Below are 20,082 nucleotides of genomic sequence, written 5' to 3'. Positions count from 1 at the left end.
GGATGGGGCGTACTTTTTGACGGACAGTCAGACCCCGTTCATTTTATAGAACGCATCGAGGATGGTGCCACTGCCTACAATGTGAGAACGAGTGACATACCGAGGGCCGTCATTGGACTTCTCTCAGGCCGCGCCGAAGGCTGGTACCGGGCATACCAAATGCACACCGAGCCATGGGAAACTTTCCGGAGAGAGTTTCTGGAGTTTTTCTTGCCTCCGCGGTACTACCAGAGCCTAGAAGATGCCATCCGGACCAGGCAACAACAAGTGGGCGAGCTCTGATGATGCAACGCGCCAAGTACTCACTAGACCAGGAGCTCGAGCGGATCTACGAGAATTTGATGCCGGAGTACCAGCTATTCATACGGCGATATGAGTTCTCCTCACTAGAGGGGCTTACCCAACTGGCAACTGCGTTCGAAATCGCACGGGATCGAGACCCCGTTCGACATGCAGCCCTAATTCCAACCACAAGCTGGAATTCCGGCCGGGAGAGCAGCGAAAGACCCACACCTCAACCCCGGAACTTTCTCGCTCCAACGCCCTCTGGACCCAGGAGGCCTGCGATATCCAACGGGATGATCGCCCAGGAAGCGGAACCACCGGTTGACATCGGCCGAGCTTGTCACCGCTGCGGAGAAATTGGACACTTCACACGAGAATGCCGAAACCCACCGCTGATGTACTGCTGGGACTGTGGGAAACGAAGCATCCGTACCATCGACTGCTGCCGCCGGACGGAAAACGGCCAGGGTCGCCGCCCACGTCGGGAGCCCGCGGTGACCCACTCGGTGCTCCCCCATCACTAGATTCCCCACTCCGCCTGGCGGGGGGGCGAATTGTTGCCAATGTTACCATCGAGGGACAACCTTTCTCGGCAACAATTGACACAGGAGCCTCGCGAAGCTTTGTCAGCGAAGCGATCGCCAAGCGCCTAGACTCAGGAAGAAACAGCAGAGAAGTCCGCTCCCGCATCTCTCTGGCGGATGGATCCCAGAAAGAGGTGACCAAGGCCCTCCGGGCGCAAGTCGGCTTAAACGACCGACAGATCGGGCTGACGCTACTAGTCCTGCCAACGATCCTGGATGAAGTGATTTTGGGCATCGACTTTCTCTGCGCCATCAGCGCAACTCTAATCTGCGGGCAAGTCTGCTTGCAACTAGCCCCACCTGCCACCCGGAAGGTAGAACCAACCCCAGATACGCGGGCGACTCCTACGGCCACAACCGCGCAATCCCCAAGCACACCCGGTACGCCGCAATCATCGCAAGGCACCGAGGGGGGGACCAAAACAGTTCCAAAGCCTGCTCCGAGGACTCACATAAAGCCAAACGCGCCAGTGCGGAAGACAAGTCCTGACCCCTCGGGACCCCCGTTGTCAAGGAACCCGTCAGGCGACACCGCGGGAACCTGCATCACCACGGAGAACAGGTACGGCCTACAACCGCAGGTGGACGCCGCCACGGCAAAGGAGAAGAACCCGTTTCGACGCCCCTCCACGAGCGCCCTGTTGGCCACCACAACGGTGGAAACTCACACGCGCAAACCAGCCACCTCACCTGGGCCTGGGGAACCACAACGGAAAATCGGTGTATATCAGCCAGCGCACGGAAGCACAACCCGTTCCGGAGCCACTGTCCCCACGGACACCTGGCCACTGTAGCGGAGGACCCAACCAGACTACAGGTGACCGAAGAACCTCACGCCGAGGAAACCGCCCACTTTCTGCATGGGAAGCTACAGCTTTTCGACGAGCAAAGCGGGCCAACGGAGATCGCCGAGCATACCATCACTCTCCGGGATAATAAGCCACTAAAGCAGAAGTATTATCCAAAGAACCCCGCCATGCAGAGCATAATCAATCAGCAGTTGGACGAGCTATTACGAGACGACCGAATCGAGCCCTCCCGTAGCCCGCACAGTGCCCCGCTGGTGCTCGTGCGGAAGAAGACAGGGGATATGCGGATGTGCGTCGACTATCGACAACTCAACGCACATTCCATACCCGATGCGTACCCACTCCCACGAATCAACCACATATTGGAGCGGCTACGGAACGCCCGGTTCATCTCAACGCTGGATCTTAAGAATGGATACTAGCAGATCCCTATGGCGGAAGGAAGCCGCGAATGCACGGCTTTCACCGTCCCTGGGCGTGGACTCTTCCACTGGAAAGTCATGCCCTTTGGACTGCATTCTGCCCCAGCAACGTTCCAGCGAGCCCTTGACAGCGTCATCGGGCCGGATATGGAACCCCACGCCTTCGCCTACTTGGATGACATCATCGTCATCGGGGCGACATGGGAGGAACATGCCAGGAATCTCAGGGAAGTCTTCCGACGACTGCGGGAAGCAAAGTTTCGGCTGAATCAAGGCAAGTGCAAGTTTTTCCAGAAAAAGCTGGTATACCTAGGCCACTTGATCAGCGAAGAAGGCATCAGGACGGACCCAGATAAGATAGCTGCTATACAGGGACTACGCCCGCCAACCAAAGTCAAGGAACTCCGATGCTATTTGGGCATCGCATCTTGGTATCGACGCCTCGTCCAGGATTTCGCCTCCATCGTTCAGCCCATGTCCCGACTCCTCAGGAAGGGGGTCAAGTGGAGCTGGGAGGAGCCCCAACAGCAGGCATTTGAGACACTCAAAGCCAGACTAACGGCCGCACCGGTACTGGCCTGCCCAAATTTTGAATACAAGTTCCAGCTTCAGACGGATGCAAGTGATGCAGGACTTGGAGCAGTCCTCACTCAGAGCATCGATGGAGAGGAGAAGGTCATCGCCTACGTAAGTCGACGCCTCGAGCGAGCCGAGGAAAACTACTCCACTACCGAAAAGGAGTGCCTCGCCATAGTTTGGGCCACGCGGAAGCTACGCTGCTACTTGGAGGGCTACCAGTTTGACGTGATTACGGATCACCTCGCTCTCAAGTGGTTGAACTCGATTGACAACCCCACGGGCCGCATAGCCCGGTGGGCTCTGGAGCTGCAACAATACCAGTTTACTGTCCTCTATCGGAAGGGCAAATACAACGTTGTCGCCGACGCCCTCTCCCGACAACCCCTAGGGATGCTTCAGCTGCTCGCGGAACACGGAACTCAGTGCAAATGGATCCGGAGGATGCAAGAAGAAGTCCAGAGGCGCCCCGAAAAGTTTCCGGATTACACTCTGGATCACGGACAGCTGTATCGACACATCGGACACACCTCAGACGTGGGAAACAGCAACCCATGGAAGCTTTGCGTGCCTCGGGAGCAGAGACAACGAGTGCTGGAGGAATGCCACGACCACCCTTCTGCTGGTCACCTGGGCATCCGGAAGACTCGCAGACGGATTGCCCAACGATATTTCTGGTCGGGATTACATCGAGACTGTTCGTACCCAAAGGTACTGAACATGACCACACCCAACAAATCAAGCAGTAGCCAAGTTGGGAACAGTACCAGGCGCTCAGTAGCACCCACTGCATATGAGAATGGCTGATCAGCATATTATATGTCTCACTAACTCACCGTCTCACCGACTCAACGGCACACTGACCGGCCAATGCAGTCAGCACATTCTGCAGTGTCTGCCGAGCCAACTACACAAACTGCTACCATAATCAAAACTCTCTGACCTACCTACCTACTTTAGAATATAGCGCACTTCACTAATCATTACACTAAACTTTCGTCTTCCAAGAAGTATATAAACATGTACCAAATGAAGAATAAATCAGTTATCAACACACCTCTTAACTCCGCGGTTCTACTTCCTACATCTGGGAATAGGGCTCGTATTACACTATCTCAACTAACAGCTAACCACGTTAGCTCACCCTCAGCGCAGCTCTAGCATCGCCTGTGGTCCGGCATCGTAGTAACCATCGTTACCATTGCCGCGACGCGATCGTCCTACCATCAAAGCGTCTCCGTGCCAGCGACAAGTGCTCATTACCCCCTTGTCCCGCGGTGTGATCCGGAAGTGTCTACTTCGGTTAGGCACAAACATTGGTGACCCCGACGTGATCCTTTAACAACAAAGGATCACACTCAAGCAACCCCCTTCCCACTAAAGGACTCACAGCTTTATCCAGCTTCACAGGATCCGCTTCTTCTTCCAGCGTCACAGGAACTTCAGCTTCATCCAGCTTCACAGGATTCGCTTCTTCTTCCAGCGTCACAGGAACTTCAGCTTAATCCAGCTTCACAGGATACGCTTCGTCTTCCAGCGTCACAGGAACTTCAGCTTAATCCAGCTTCACAGGATACGCTTCGTCTTCCAGCGTCACAGGAACTTCAGCTTCATCCAGCTTCACAGGATTCGCTTCTTCTTCCACCGTCACAGGAACTTCAGCTTAATCCAGCTTCACAGGATTCGCTTCTTCTTCCAGCGTCACAGGAACTTCAGCTTCATCCAGCTTCACAGGATACGCTTCTTCTTCCAGCGTCACAGGAACTTCAGCTACATCCAGCTTCACAGGATACTCAGCTTCATCCAGCTTCACAAGATTCTTTGTTTCCAAGACACACAATATGTCTACTTCATTCATTGAGGAAACAAGTCACACAAGAATCGATTTACACAATCGATTACTAGACACACAAAACGAGCTGCAAGGGAAAATCCAACAGCTCATTAAGAATTATGGCAAGGATTCTGCCGACCGACGCCACCGAGACGGCTATTATTCTGGTAAGCTAAATCAGTTAAACGATCTCTGGCGGCAGTTTTGCGACCTAGATGAAGAAGTCCAGCAAGCGGCACTACCCACTGGAAGTGAGTACTCTTCACGACTAGTAGCACTTAAAGAGCTGTTCGAAAAATATCAGAATATCTTTCTGGACAACATGCCGACTGGAAGCGGGCTTCCGAAGGCCCCCAGACGAACTTCGGCCAACATCAAGCTCACAACAAAAGATCAAGTCAAAGGAGATTCCGCAATTGACACGGTGATTTTACAGTTGCAGAGAAGATGCAACGAATTGGAGTCATCATTAACATTAGCCTCGAACGCCCCAACTGTCACCCCAGCCTTACAAAGGCACCTGGATCTCCATTGGGCGTTACTGAGGCAAGCCCACGACGAATTGGATAGCACACCTGGGGCCGCAGCTCTGGCAGAAGCAGAGCTAGCCCAATTCCACACATTATACGAGGAATACGAAATGAGCCTGCTACGAGAAAACGACGCGCCAATGAGCCTAAACTTGGCACTTCCGCCAATTAGCATTCCGGAGTTCAACGGCGAGTATCTAGACTGGCCACGGTTCCATGATCTCTTTGTGGAATTGGTACATAACAAACCATATTCGGCCAGTTAAAAACTACATATTCTACAGAGTTCGCTTCGTGGTGAAGCGAGGAACGTCTTGACAGACACAGCCTTCTCACAGGGTGGCTATGACGACACCTGGTTGCGGTTGAAGGCCAGGTACCAGAACGGCAAAATACTAGTATTCGCCGCCATAGCAAAAATTATTGACCATAAGCCCATAGACGGTTCCTCGCGCCAACTAAGGGCATTACATGACACTATAAAAAACTCAATGAGTACTCTTCAAAACCTCGATATCAGCACAAAATCCTGGGATCCAATCCTGTGTTTTCTTATCAGAAGAAAACTAGACCAGCAGTCTCTAACTGCTCTAGAAAATTCAGCGGATGCACCAACGGAAATTCCAACGTTATGGAGTGTACTGACGTTTATTGAGCGGCGCGCTTGCATACTGGAGACGATAAGCGCTCAACCTACAGCAACACTCCGCCATCAGTCAGTTCACAACGAAGAGAGCTGTAAGATTTGTCACCTAGGACAACATAATCTTAGAGCATGTAGCCGGATCCAGCAAATGGACCCCAAAGCACGGCGCCAAGCCATTATTCAAGTAGGAGCATGCACAAATTGTTTGTCTACAGCTCATAAGGTTGAAAACTGTGGATCACCGACCGTTTGTCGAGTCTGCCAGCAACGGCATCATTCACTGTTACACCAAGGACCGACTAGCAATCCAGTGGCCGGCGCAGTAACCATTGCAGGCTACGACGACGTAGGAGGATATACTCTGCTCGCGACCGCCAAGGTCTCATTACAAGGGCCAAACGGTCAATTACAAACATGTCGCGCTGTAATAGATGGTGGATCACAGGTGAATCTTATCTCAAGGAGAATGGCAGATCTGCTATCTCTTAAGGAAAGGTCACCGATTGAAATATCTGGAATCGGAGGAAAAATATCAACAGCAATTAGATCAACACTAAAGCTCTCATCAGTTACATCAGGGTTTGAAAGACTAATAGAGGTATTTATTATGCCCACAGTCATTACAGACCAACCGTCAGTACCGATTACAACCGATCTAAATATTCCCGAGGGACTGCCATTAGCAGATCCTGACTTTCGGCAACCTGGACCCATTGACCTAACCTTAGGGGCTGAGGTGTATTCTCGAGTAATAACCGGTGAACTTCTTGAACTAGGACCTAATAAACCTTTGGCACAAGGCACTAGGCTTGGTTATGTAATCACAGGTTATCTCAATAAAGAAACCTCATCTGATACGGAAATCAACACTAATCTGGTAGAAGGCAGAGGTGATTTTGCAGGACCGAACGCTGCTTATGAGCCAACAAAAGATAAAAATCCGATGAATATAGAACCGACTTCTCATCAATCTAAAACCTACAAGAAGGCTGACTTTGGTTCAACATGTCCAAACCTAACCAAGAAATATCTTAGTTTTATTGCAGAATGTCGACATACCATAGACGTGCCAAATGATCAAGTTCTACGAGAGCACAATTTCAGTCCCCACGGTAATGTCAATTTTATCGCAAAGGGGAGTGTTAAGCAGCATCAAGAAGATGTGAAGGACCTGAATCACAAACCGCAGTTGAAGGAAAGATCCACCTTGGTCAATGATTTGTTAGGTGCTTCTTATACAATTCGGTCAAGGGCTGACCGACATCACGACTTAATTGAGGGTACCCCTCAATGGGGGGGAGAATGTTCGTACCCAAAGGTACTCAACATGACCACACCCAACAAATCAAGCAGTAGCCAAGTTGGGAACAGTACCAGGCGCTCAGTAGCACCCACTGCATATGAGAATGGCTGATCAGCATATTATATGTCTCACTAACTCACCGTCTCACCGACTCAACGGCACACTGACCGGCCAATGCAGTCAGCACATTCTGCAGTGTCTGCCGAGCCAACTACACAAACTGCTACCATAATCAAAACTCTCTGACCTACCTACCTACTTTAGAATATAGCGCACTTCACTAATCATTACACTAAACTTTCGTCTTCCAAGAAGTATATAAGCATGTACCAAATGAAGAATAAATCAGTTATCAACACACCTCTTAACTCCGCGGTTCTACTTCCTACATCTGGGAATAGGGCTCGTATTACACTATCTCAACTAACAGCTAACCACGTTAGCTCACCCTCAGCGCAGCTCTAGCATCGCCTGTGGTCCGGCATCGTAGTAACCATCGTTACCATTGCCGCGACGCGATCGTCCTACCATCAAAGCGTCTCCGTGCCAGCGACAAGTGCTCATTACCCCCTTGTCCCGCGGTGTGATCCGGAAGTGTCTACTTCGGTTAGGCACAAACATTGGTGACCCCGACGTGATCCTTTAACAACAAAGGATCACACTCAAGCAACCCCCTTCCCACTAAAGGACTCACAGCTTTATCCAGCTTCACAGGATCCGCTTCTTCTTCCAGCGTCACAGGAACTTCAGCTTAATCCAGCTTCACAGGATACGCTTCGTCTTCCAGCGTCACAGGAACTTCAGCTTAATCCAGCTTCACAGGATACGCTTCTTCTTCCAGCGTCACAGGAACTTCAGCTTTATTCCAGCTTCACAGGATTCGCTTCTTCTTCCAGCGTCACAGGAACTTCAGCTTAATCCAGCTTCACAGGATACGCTTCGTCTTCCAGCGTCACAGGAACTTCAGCTTCATCCAGCTTCACAGGACTCGCTTCTTCTTCCAGCGTCACAGGAACTTCAGCTTCATCCAGCTTCACAGGATTCGCTTCTTCTTCCAGCGTCACAGGAACTTCAGCTTAATCCAGCTTCACAGGATACGCTTCGTCTTCCAGCGTCACAGGAACTTCAGCTTAATCCAGCTTCACAGGATACGCTTCGTCTTCCAGCGTCACAGGAACTTCAGCTTCATCCAGCTTCACAGGATTCGCTTCTTCTTCCACCGTCACAGGAACTTCAGCTTAATCCAGCTTCACAGGATTCGCTTCTTCTTCCAGCGTCACAGGAACTTCAGCTTCATCCAGCTTCACAGGATACGCTTCTTCTTCCAGCGTCACATGAACTTCAGCTACATCCAGCTTCACAGGATACTCAGCTTCATCCAGCTTCACAAGATTCTTTGTTTCCAAGACACACAATATGTCTACTTCATTCATTGAGGAAACAAGTCACACAAGAATCGATTTACACAATCGATTACTAGACACACAAAACGAGCTGCAAGGGAAAATCCAACAGCTCATTAAGAATTATGGCAAGGATTCTGCCGACCGACGCCACCGAGACGGCTATTATTCTGGTAAGCTAAATAAGTTAAACGATCTCTGGCGGCAGTTTTGCGACCTAGATGAAGAAGTCCAGCAAGCGGCACTACCCACTGGAAGTGAGTACTCTTCACGACTAGTAGCACTTAAAGAGCTGGTCGAAAAATATCAGAATATCTTTCTGGACAACATGCCGACTGGAAGCGGGCTTCCAAAGGCCCCCAGACGATCTTCGGCCAACATCAAGCTCACAACAAAAGATCAAGTCAAAGGAGATTCCGCAATTGACACTGTGATCCTACAGTTGCAGAGAAGATGCAACGAATTGGAGTCATCATTAACATTAGCCTCGAACGCCCCAACTGTCACCCCAGCCTTACAAAGGCACCTGGATCTCCATTGGGCGTTACTGAGGCAAGCCCACGACGAATTGGATAGCACACCTGGGGCCGCAGCTCTGGCAGAAGCAGAGCTAGCCCAATTCCACACATTATACGAGGAATACGAAATGAGCCTGCTACGAGAAAACGACGCGCCAATGAGCCTAAACTTGGCACTTCCGCCAATTAGCATTCCGGAGTTCAACGGCGAGTATCTAGACTGGCCACGGTTCCATGATCTCTTTGTGGAATTGGTACATAACAAACCATATTCGGCCAGTCAAAAACTACATATTCTACAGAGTTCGCTTCGTGGTGAAGCGAGGAACGTCTTGACAGACACAGCCTTCTCACAGGGTGGCTATGACGACACCTGGTTGCGGTTGAAGGCCAGGTACCAGAACGGCAAAATACTAGTATTCGCCGCCATAGCAAAAATTATTGACCATACGCCCATAGACGGTTCCTCGCGCCAACTAAGGGCATTACATGACACTATAAAAAACTCAATGAGTACTCTTCAAAACCTCGATATCAGCACAAAATCCTGGGATCCAATCCTGTGTTTTCTTATCAGAAGAAAACTAGACCAGCAGTCTCTAACTGCTCTAGAAAATTCAGCGGATGCACCAACGGAAATTCCAACGTTATGGAGTGTACTGACGTTTATTGAGCGGCGCGCTTGCATACTGGAGACGATAAGCGCTCAACCTACAGCAACACTCCGCCATCAGTCAGTTCACAACGAAGAGAGCTGTAAGATTTGTCACCTAGGACAACATAATCTTAGAGCATGTAGCCGGATCCAGCAAATGGACCCCAAAGCACGGCGCCAAGCCATTATTCAAGTAGGAGCATGCACAAATTGTTTGTCTACAGCTCATAAGGTTGAAAACTGTGGATCACCGACCGTTTGTCGAGTCTGCCAGCAACGGCATCATTCACTGTTACACCAAGGACCGACTAGCAATCCAGTGGCCGGCGCAGTAACCATTGCAGGCTACGACGACGTAGGAGGATATACTCTGCTCGCGACCGCCAAGGTCTCATTACAAGGGCCAAACGGTCAATTACAAACATGTCGCGCTGTAATAGATGGTGGATCACAGGTGAATCTTATCTCAAGGAGAATGGCAGATCTGCTATCTCTTAAGGAAAGGTCACCGATTGAAATATCTGGAATCGGAGGAAAAATATCAACAGCAATTAGATCAACACTAAAGCTCTCATCAGTTACATCAGGGTTTGAAAGACTAATAGAGGTATTTATTATGCCCACAGTCATTACAGACCAACCGTCAGTACCGATTACAACCGATCTTAATATTCCCGAGGGACTGCCATTAGCAGATCCTGACTTTCGGCAACCTGGACCCATTGACCTAACCTTAGGGGCTGAGGTGTATTCTCGAGTAATAACCGGTGAACTTCTTGAACTAGGACCTAATAAACCTTTGGCACAAGGCACTAGGCTTGGTTATGTAATCACAGGTTATCTCAATAAAGAAACCTCATCTGATACGGAAATCAACACTAATCTGGTAGAAGGCAGAGGTGATTCTGCAGGACCGAACGCTGCTTATGAGCCAACAAAAGATAAAAATCCGATGAATATAGAACCGACTTCTCATCAATCTAAAACCTACAAGAAGGCTGACTTTGGTTCAACATGTCCAAACCTAACCAAGAAATATCTTAGTTTTATTGCAGAATGTCGACATACCATAGACGTGCCAAATGATCAAGTTCTACGAGAGCACAATTTCAGTCCCCACGGTAATGTCAATTTTATCGCAAAGGGGAGTGTTAAGCAGCATCAAGAAGATGTGAAGGACCTGAATCACAAACCGCAGTTGAAGGAAAGATCCACCTAGGTCAATGATTTGTTAGGTGCTTCTTATACAATTCGGTCAAGGGCTGACCGACATCACGACTTAATTGAGGGTACCCCTCAATGGGGGGGAGAATGTTCGTACCCAAAGGTACTCAACATGACCACACCCAACAAATCAAGCAGTAGCCAAGTTGGGAACAGTACCAGGCGCTCAGTAGCACCCACTGCATATGAGAATGGCTGATCAGCATATTATATGTCTCACTAACTCACCGTCTCACCGACTCAACGGCACACTGACCGGCCAATGCAGTCAGCACATTCTGCAGTGTCTGCCGAGCCAACTACACAAACTGCTACCATAATCAAAACTCTCTGACCTACCTACCTACTTTAGAATATAGCGCACTTCACTAATCATTACACTAAACTTTCGTCTTCCAAGAAGTATATAAACATGTACCAAATGAAGAATAAATCAGTTATCAACACATCTCTTAACTCCGCGGTTCTACTTCCTACATCTGGGAATAGGGCTCGTATTACACTATCTCAACTAACAGCTAACCACGTTAGCTCACCCTCAGCGCAGCTCTAGCATCGCCTGTGGTCCGGCATCGTAGTAACCATCGTTACCATTGCCGCGACGCGATCGTCCTACCATCAAAGCGTCTCCGTGCCAGCGACAAGTGCTCATTACCCCCTTGTCCCGCGGTGTGATCCGGAAGTGTCTACTTCGGTTAGGCACAAACAGAGACGTTGTGCGGTACGTCACCAGCTGCTTGGTTTGCCAACAATACAAGGTGAGTCAACGCAAAACGGCGGGCAAAATGCTCACCCGCCATCCCACGGAGCCATTCGCGCTCGTCGGAGCCGACTTCGTTGGACCTCTCCCTCGGACCCGACGAGGGAATACCATGCTGCTCGTATTTATAGATGTCTTTTCCAAATGGGTCGAGATCATCCCCCTAAAGAAGGCCACAGCCGCCCAACTGGAGTTTGGATTTCGGGAAAGGATAATATCCCGCTTTGGAGCACCCAGGACTTTGATTTGCGACAACGGCACGCAGTTCACCAGCCGCGGTTTCAAGACATTCTGTCGCACTAACGGCATCAAACTGGAATACACAGCTCCCTATTCCCCGCAGCAGAACCCCACCGAACGGGCAAACCGGACCATCAAGACAATGATAGCCCAGTACGTGGACCAGGATCACAGGACATGGGATCAGCTACTGCCAGAGATCTCGCTGGCCATAAACACGAGCACCTCAGATAGCACCGGTTTCAGCCCCGCCTATCTGGTGCAGGGTAGGGAACCCAGATTGCCAGGGGCCCTCTTTGATGTGGTCACGCCTGGTCTACACTCGTCGCCGTTGGACCCCACTGAGCGAGCTAAACGACTGCAGGAAGCTTTCGGCACTGCGCTGGAAACCAACCAGATGGCTTCTCAGGAACAAGGCCGCCACTACAATTTGCGACGTCGCGAGTGGAGACCTCAGCTCGGATCACAGGTTATGGTCCGCCTCCACCACCTGTCAAAGGCCAGCGAAGGCTTTAGCGCGAAGCTTGCTCCTAAGTACTCGGGGCCATTTAAGGTGCTGAAGTTCCTCTCCCCGAATATCGTCAGGATACAACATATGGAAAACAGGAAGAGGCGAACAGCAGGAGTAGGCGACCTGAAGGAGTACCACCAACGCAGTGACCAGCTGGGGGACCCGGAAGAAGCCACCGGAGAGAGCGCGTGCCCAACATAAGGGAGTCGACGAATGTACCCATCGCAGTAATAACTTTAGTAGAAAACAAGGAAGAACGCTATAGTCGAGTACCTCGACTATCAGATACCCGTTACTCAGCTAAATGGAGATATGCAAGCAGCAAAGCGAGATTAAAATGCGCCACCTACCGGCGGTATACAGATTTAAGCGTTATGGGCGTTAGAGTGGGCGTGGCAAATTTTTTTTTGGATCAATCGATAGGTATCGACGAGACCAATACATTTTAGTTAAAATTTTTTATCTAGCATGAAAATTGTGGGCGTCACAGGTTTTTGCGGTTTGTGGGCGTTAAAGTGGGCGTGGAAAACTTTTTTTTGAGTCAATCGATAGGTATTGATGAGAACATTACATTTCAGTTAAAATAATCAATCAGCAGTTGGACGAGCTATTACGAGACGACCGAATCGAGCCCTCCCGTAGCCCGCACAGTGCCCCGCTGGTGCTCGTGCGGAAGAAGACAGGGGATATGCGGATGTGCGTCGACTATCGACAACTCAACGCACATTCCATACCCGATGCGTACCCACTCCCACGAATCAACCACATATTGGAGCGGCTACGGAACGCCCGGTTCATCTCAACGCTGGATCTTAAGAATGGATACTGGCAGATCCCTATGGCGGAAGGAAGCCGCGAATGCACGGCTTTCACCGTCCCTGGGCGTGGACTCTTCCACTGGAAAGTCATGCCCTTTGGACTGCATTCTGCCCCAGCAACGTTCCAGCGAGCCCTTGACAGCGTCATCGGGCCGGATATGGAACCCCACGCCTTCGCCTACTTGGATGACATCATCGTCATCGGGGTGACATGGGAGGAACATGCCAGGAATCTCAGGGAAGTCTTCCGACGACTGCGGGAAGCAAAGTTTCGGCTGAATCAAGGCAAGTGCAAGTTTTTCCAGAAAAAGGTGGTATACCTAGGCCACTTGATCAGCGAAGAAGGCATCAGGACGGACCCAGATAAGATAGCTGCTATACAGGGACTACGCCCGCCAACCAAAGTCAAGGAACTCCGATGCTATTTGGGCATCGCATCTTGGTATCAACGCCTCGTCCAGGATTTCGCCTCCATCGTTCAGCCCATGTCCCGACTCCTCAGGAAGGGGGTCAAGTGGAGCTGGGAGGAGCCCCAACAGCAGGCATTTGAGACACTCAAAGCCAGACTACCGGCCGCACCGGTACTGGCCTGCCCAAATTTTGAATACAAGTTCCAGCTTCAGACGGATGCAAGTGATGCAGGACTTGGAGCAGTCCTCACTCAGAGCATCGATGGAGAGAAGGTCATCGCCCACGCGGAAGCTACGCTGCTACTTGGAGGGCTACCAGTTTGACGTGATTACGGATCACCTCGCTCTCAAGTGGTTGAACTCGATTGACAACCCCACGGGCCGCATAGCCCGGTGGGCTCTGGAGCTGCAACAATACCAGTTTACTGTCCTCTATCGGAAGGGCAAATACAACGTTGTCGCCGACGCCCTCTCCCGACAACCCCTAGGGATGCTTCAGCTGCTCGCGGAACACGGAACTCAGTGCAAATGGATCTGGAGGATGCAAGAAGAAGTCCAGAGGCGCCCCGAAAAGTTTCCGGATTACACTCTGGATCACGGACAGCTGTATCGACACATCGGACACACCTCAGACGTGGGAAACAGCAACCCATGGAAGCTTTGCGTGCCTCGGGAGCAGAGACAACGAGTGCTGGAGGAATGCCACGACCACCCTTCTGCTGGTCACCTGGGCATCCGGAAGACTCGCAGACGGATTGCCCAACGATATTTCTGGTCGGGATTACATCGAGACGTTGTGCGGTACGTCACCAGCTGCTTGGTTTGCCAACAATACAAGGTGAGTCAACGCAAAACGGCGGGCAAAATGCTCACCCGCCATCCCACGGAGCCATTCGCGCTCGTCGGAGCCGACTTCGTTGGACCTCTCCCTCGGACCCGACGAGGGAATACCATGCTGCTCGTATTTATAGATGTCTTTTCCAAATGGGTCGAGATCATCCCCCTGAAGAAGGCCACAGCCGCCCAACTGGAGTTTGGATTTCGGGAAAGGATAATATCCCGCTTTGGAGCACCCAGGACTTTGATTTGCGACAACGGCACGCAGTTCACCAGCCGCGGTTTCAAGACATTCTGTCGCACTAACGGCATCAAACTGGAATACACAGCTCCCTATTCCCCGCAGCAGAACCCCACCGAACGGGCAAACCGGACCATCAAGACAATGATAGCCCAGTACGTGGACCAGGATCACAGGACATGGGATCAGCTACTGCCAGAGATCTCGCTGGCCATAAACACGAGCACCTCAGATAGCACCGGTTTCAGCCCCGCCTATCTGGTGCAGGGTAGGGAACCCAGATTGCCAGGGGCCCTCTTTGATGTGGTCACGCCTGGTCTACACTCGTTGCCGTTGGACCCCACTGAGCGAGCTAAACGACTGCAGGAAGCTTTCGGCACTGCGCTGTAAACCAACCAGATGGCTTCTCAGGAACAAGGCCGCCACTACAATTTGCGACGTCGCGAGTGGAGACCTCAGCTCGGATCACAGGTTATGGTCCGCCTCCACCACCTGTCAAAGGCCAGCGAAGGCTTTAGCGCGAAGCTTGCTCCTAAGTACTCGGGGCCATTTAAGGTGCTGAAGTTCCTCTCCCCGAATATCGTCAGGATACAACATATGGAAAACAGGAAGAGGCGAACAGCAGGAGTAGGCGACCTGAAGGAGTACCACCAACGCAGTGACCAGCTGGGGGACCCGGAAGAAGCCACCGGAGAGAGCGCGTGCCCAACATAAGGGAGTCGACGAATGTACCCATCGCAGTAATAACTTTAGTAGAAAACAAGGAAGAACGCTATAGTCGAGTACCTCGACTATCAGATACCCGTTACTCAGCTAAATGGAGATATGCAAGCAGCAAAGCGAGATTAAAATGCGCCACCTACCGGCGGTATACAGATTTAAGCGTTATGGGCGTTAGATTGGGCGTGGCAAATTTTTTTTTGGATCAATCGATAGGTATCGACGAGACCAATACATTTTAGTTAAAATTTTTTATCTAGCATGAAAATTGTGGGCGTCACAGGTTTTTGCGGTTTGTGGGCGTTAAAGTGGGCGTGGAAAACTTTTTTTTGAGTCAATCGATAGGTAATGACGAGACGAATACATTTCAGTTAAAATTTTTTATCTAGCATAAAAATTGTGGGCGTCACAGGTTTTCGCGGTTTGTGGGCGTTAAAGTGGGCGTGGCAAACTTTTTTTTAGGTCAATCGATAGGTATTGATGAGAACATTACATTTCAGTTAAAATAATCAATCAGCAGTTGGACGAGCTATTACGAGACGACCGAATCGAGCCCTCCCGTAGCCCGCACAGTGCCCCGCTGGTGCTCGTGCGGAAGAAGACAGGGGATATGCGGATGTGCGTCGACTATCGACAACTCAACGCACATTCCATACCCGATGCGTACCCACTCCCACGAATCAACCACATATTGGAGCGGCTACGGAACGCCCGGTTCATCTCAACGCTGGATCTTAAGAATGGATACTGGCAGATCCCTATGGCGGAAGGAAGCCGCGAATGCACGGCTTTCACCGTCCCTGGGCGTGGACTCTTCCACTGGAAAGTCATGCCCTTTGGACTGCATTCTGCCCCAGCAACGTTCCAGCGAGCCCTTGACAGCGTCATCGGGCCGGATATGGAACCCCACGCCTTCGCCTACTTGGATGACATCATCGTCATCGGGGTGACATGGGAGGAACATGCCAGGAATCTCAGGGAAGTCTTCCGACGACTGCGGGAAGCAAAGTTTCGGCTGAATCAAGGCAAGTGCAAGTTTTTCCAGAAAAAGGTGGTATACCTAGGCCACTTGATCAGCGAAGAAGGCATCAGGACGGACCCAGATAAGATAGCTGCTATACAGGGACTACGCCCGCCAACCAAAGTCAAGGAACTCCGATGCTATTTGGGCATCGCATCTTGGTATCAACGCCTCGTCCAGGATTTCGCCTCCATCGTTCAGCCCATGTCCCGACTCCTCAGGAAGGGGGTCAAGTGGAGCTGGGAGGAGCCCCAACAGCAGGCATTTGAGACACTCAAAGCCAGACTAACGGCCGCACCGGTACTGGCCTGCCCAAATTTTGAATACAAGTTCCAGCTTCAGACGGATGCAAGTGATGCAGGACTTGGAGCAGTCCTCACTCAGAGCATCGATGGAGAGAAGGTCATCGCCTACGTAAGTCGCCGCCTCGAGCGAGCCGAGGAAAACTACTCCACTACCGAAAAGGAGTGCCTCGCCATAGTTTGGGCCACGCGGAAGCTACGCTGCTACTTGGAGGGCTACCAGTTTGACGTGATTACGGATCACCTCGCTCTCAAGTGGTTGAACTCGATTGACAACCCCACGGGCCGCATAGCCCGGTGGGCTCTGGAGCTGCAACAATACCAGTTTACTGTCCTCTATCGGAAGGGCAAATACAACGTTGTCGCCGACGCCCTCTCCCGACAACCCCTAGGGATGCTTCAGCTGCTCGCGGAACACGGAACTCAGTGCAAATGGATCTGGAGGATGCAAGAAGAAGTCCAGAGGCGCCCCGAAAAGTTTCCGGATTACACTCTGGATCACGGACAGCTGTATCGACACATCGGACACACCTCAGACGTGGGAAACAGCAACCCATGGAAGCTTTGCGTGCCTCGGGAGCAGAGACAACGAGTGCTGGAGGAATGCCACGACCACCCTTCTGCTGGTCACCTGGGCATCCGGAAGACTCGCAGACGGATTGCCCAACGATATTTCTGGTCGGGATTACATCGAGACGTTGTGCGGTACGTCACCAGCTGCTTGGTTTGCCAACAATACAAGGTGAGTCAACGCAAAACGGCGGGCAAAATGCTCACCCGCCATCCCACGGAGCCATTCGCGCTCGTCGGAGCCGACTTCGTTGGACCTCTCCCTCGGACCCGACGAGGGAATACCATGCTGCTCGTATTTATAGATGTCTTTTCCAAATGGGTCGAGATCATCCCCCTAAAGAAGGCCACAGCCGCCCAACTGGAGTTTGGATTTCGGGAAAGGATAATATCCCGCTTTGGAGCACCCAGGACTTTGATTTGCGACAACGGCACGCAGTTCACCAGCCGCGGTTTCAAGACATTCTGTCGCACTAACGGCATCAAACTGGAATACACAGCTCCCTATTCCCCGCAGCAGAACCCCACCGAACGGGTAAACCGGACCATCAAGACAATGATAGCCCAGTACGTGGACCAGGATCACAGGACATGGGATCAGCTACTGCCAGAGATCTCGCTGGCCATAAACACGAGCACCTCAGATAGCACCGGTTTCAGCCCCGCCTATCTGGTGCAGGGTAGGGAACCCAGATTGCCAGGGGCCCTCTTTGATGTGGTCACGCCTGGTCTACACTCGTCGCCGTTGGACCCCACTGAGCGAGCTAAACGACTGCAGGAAGCTTTCGGCACTGCGCTGGAAACCAACCAGATGGCTTCTCAGGAACAAGGCCGCCACTACAATTTGCGACGTCGCGAGTGGAGACCTCAGCTCGGATCACAGGTTATGGTCCGCCTCCACCACCTGTCAAAGGCCAGCGAAGGCTTTAGCGCGAAGCTTGCTCCTAAGTACTCGGGGCCATTTAAGGTGCTGAAGTTCCTCTCCCCGAATATCGTCAGGATACAACATATGGAAAACAGGAAGAGGCGAACAGCAGGAGTAGGCGACCTGAAGGAGTACCACCAACGCAGTGACCAGCTGGGGGACCCGGAAGAAGCCACCGGAGAGAGCGCGTGCCCAACATAAGGGAGTCGACGAATGTACCCATCGCAGTAATAACTTTAGTAGAAAACAAGGAAGAACGCTATAGTCGAGTACCTCGACTATCAGATACCCGTTACTCAGCTAAATGGAGATATGCATGCAGCAAAGCGAGATTAAAATGCGCCACCTACCGGCGGTATACAGATTTAAGCGTTATGGGCGTTAGAGTGGGCGTGGCAAATTTTTTTTTGGATCAATCGATAGGTAATGACGAGACGAATACATTTCAGTTAAAATTTTTTATCTAGCATAAAAATTGTGGGCGTCACAGGTTTTCGCGGTTTGTGGGCGTTAAAGTGGGCGTGGCAAACTTTTTTTTAGGTCAATCGATAGGTATTGATGAGAACATTACATTTCAGTTAAAATAATCAATCAGCAGTTGGACGAGCTATTACGAGACGACCGAATCGAGCCCTCCCGTAGCCCGCACAGTGCCCCGCTGGTGCTCGTGCGGAAGAAGACAGGGGATATGCGGATGTGCGTCGACTATCGACAACTCAACGCACATTCCATACCCGATGCGTACCCACTCCCACGAATCAACCACATATTGGAGCGGCTACGGAACGCCCGGTTCATCTCAACGCTGGATCTTAAGAATGGATACTGGCAGATCCCTATGGCGGAAGGAAGCCGCGAATGCACGGCTTTCACCGTCCCTGGGCGTGGACTCTTCCACTGGAAAGTCATGCCCTTTGGACTGCATTCTGCCCCAGCAACGTTCCAGCGAGCCCTTGACAGCGTCATCGGGCCGGATATGGAACCCCACGCCTTCGCCTACTTGGATGACATCATCGTCATCGGGGTGACATGGGAGGAACATGCCAGGAATCTCAGGGAAGTCTTCCGACGACTGCGGGAAGCAAAGTTTCGGCTGAATCAAGGCAAGTGCAAGTTTTTCCAGAAAAAGGTGGTATACCTAGGCCACTTGATCAGCGAAGAAGGCATCAGGACGGACCCAGATAAGATAGCTGCTATACAGGGACTACGCCCGCCAACCAAAGTCAAGGAACTCCGATGCTATTTGGGCATCGCATCTTGGTATCAACGCCTCGTCCAGGATTTCGCCTCCATCGTTCAGCCCATGTCCCGACTCCTCAGGAAGGGGGTCAAGTGGAGCTGGGAGGAGCCCCAACAGCAGGCATTTGAGACACTCAAAGCCAGACTACCGGCCGCACCGGTACTGGCCTGCCCAAATTTTGAATACAAGTTCCAGCTTCAGACGGATGCAAGTGATGCAGGACTTGGAGCAGTCCTCACTCAGAGCATCGATGGAGAGAAGGTCATCGCCCACGCGGAAGCTACGCTGCTACTTGGAGGGCTACCAGTTTGACGTGATTACGGATCACCTCGCTCTCAAGTGGTTGAACTCGATTGACAACCCCACGGGCCCCATAGCCCGGTGGGCTCTGGAGCTGCAACAATACCAGTTTACTGTCCTCTATCGGAAGGGCAAATACAACGTTGTCGCCGACGCCCTCTCCCGACAACCCCTAGGGATGCTTCAGCTGCTCGCGGAACACGGAACTCAGTGCAAATGGATCTGGAGGATGCAAGAAGAAGTCCAGAGGCGCCCCGAAAAGTTTCCGGATTACACTCTGGATCACGGACAGCTGTATCGACACATCGGACACACCTCAGACGTGGGAAACAGCAACCCATGGAAGCTTTGCGTGCCTCGGGAGCAGAGACAACGAGTGCTGGAGGAATGCCACGACC

The 20,082-nt window shown here is 51.4% G+C and overlaps 1 protein-coding gene across 1 annotated transcript; it reads left to right on the top strand.

Moving 5' to 3' along the window:
* The first annotated feature begins 661 nt into the window (after window positions 1-661).
* On the top strand, window positions 662-2,100 carry LOC139354738 (uncharacterized). Its single transcript, XM_070998973.1, has 2 exons — window positions 662-1,250; window positions 1,451-2,100. Exons 1-2 carry the CDS (start codon window positions 662-664, stop codon window positions 2,098-2,100), a joined length of 1,239 nt encoding a protein of 412 aa, XP_070855074.1.
* Window positions 2,101-20,082: the final 17,982 nt, after the last annotated feature.

Source organism: Drosophila suzukii, unplaced genomic scaffold (genome assembly GCF_043229965.1).
Source record: "Drosophila suzukii unplaced genomic scaffold, CBGP_Dsuzu_IsoJpt1.0 scf_19, whole genome shotgun sequence".
Lineage (NCBI taxonomy): Eukaryota > Metazoa > Arthropoda > Insecta > Diptera > Drosophilidae > Drosophila > Drosophila suzukii.
The sequence above is the reverse complement of the archived record's forward strand: the minus strand, read 5'-3'. Positions and strand labels throughout refer to the sequence as shown.

Bases quoted from the DNA above. Each gene is read 5' to 3' on its own strand.
- LOC139354738 (XM_070998973.1), top strand. From the start codon at position 662: ATGCCGAAACCCACCGCTGATGTACTGCTGGGACTGTGGGAAACGAAG. The intron at 1,251-1,450 runs GTACGCCGCAAT...CTACAACCGCAG, and splicing joins GCAATCCCCAAGCACACCCG to GTGGACGCCGCCACGGCAAA.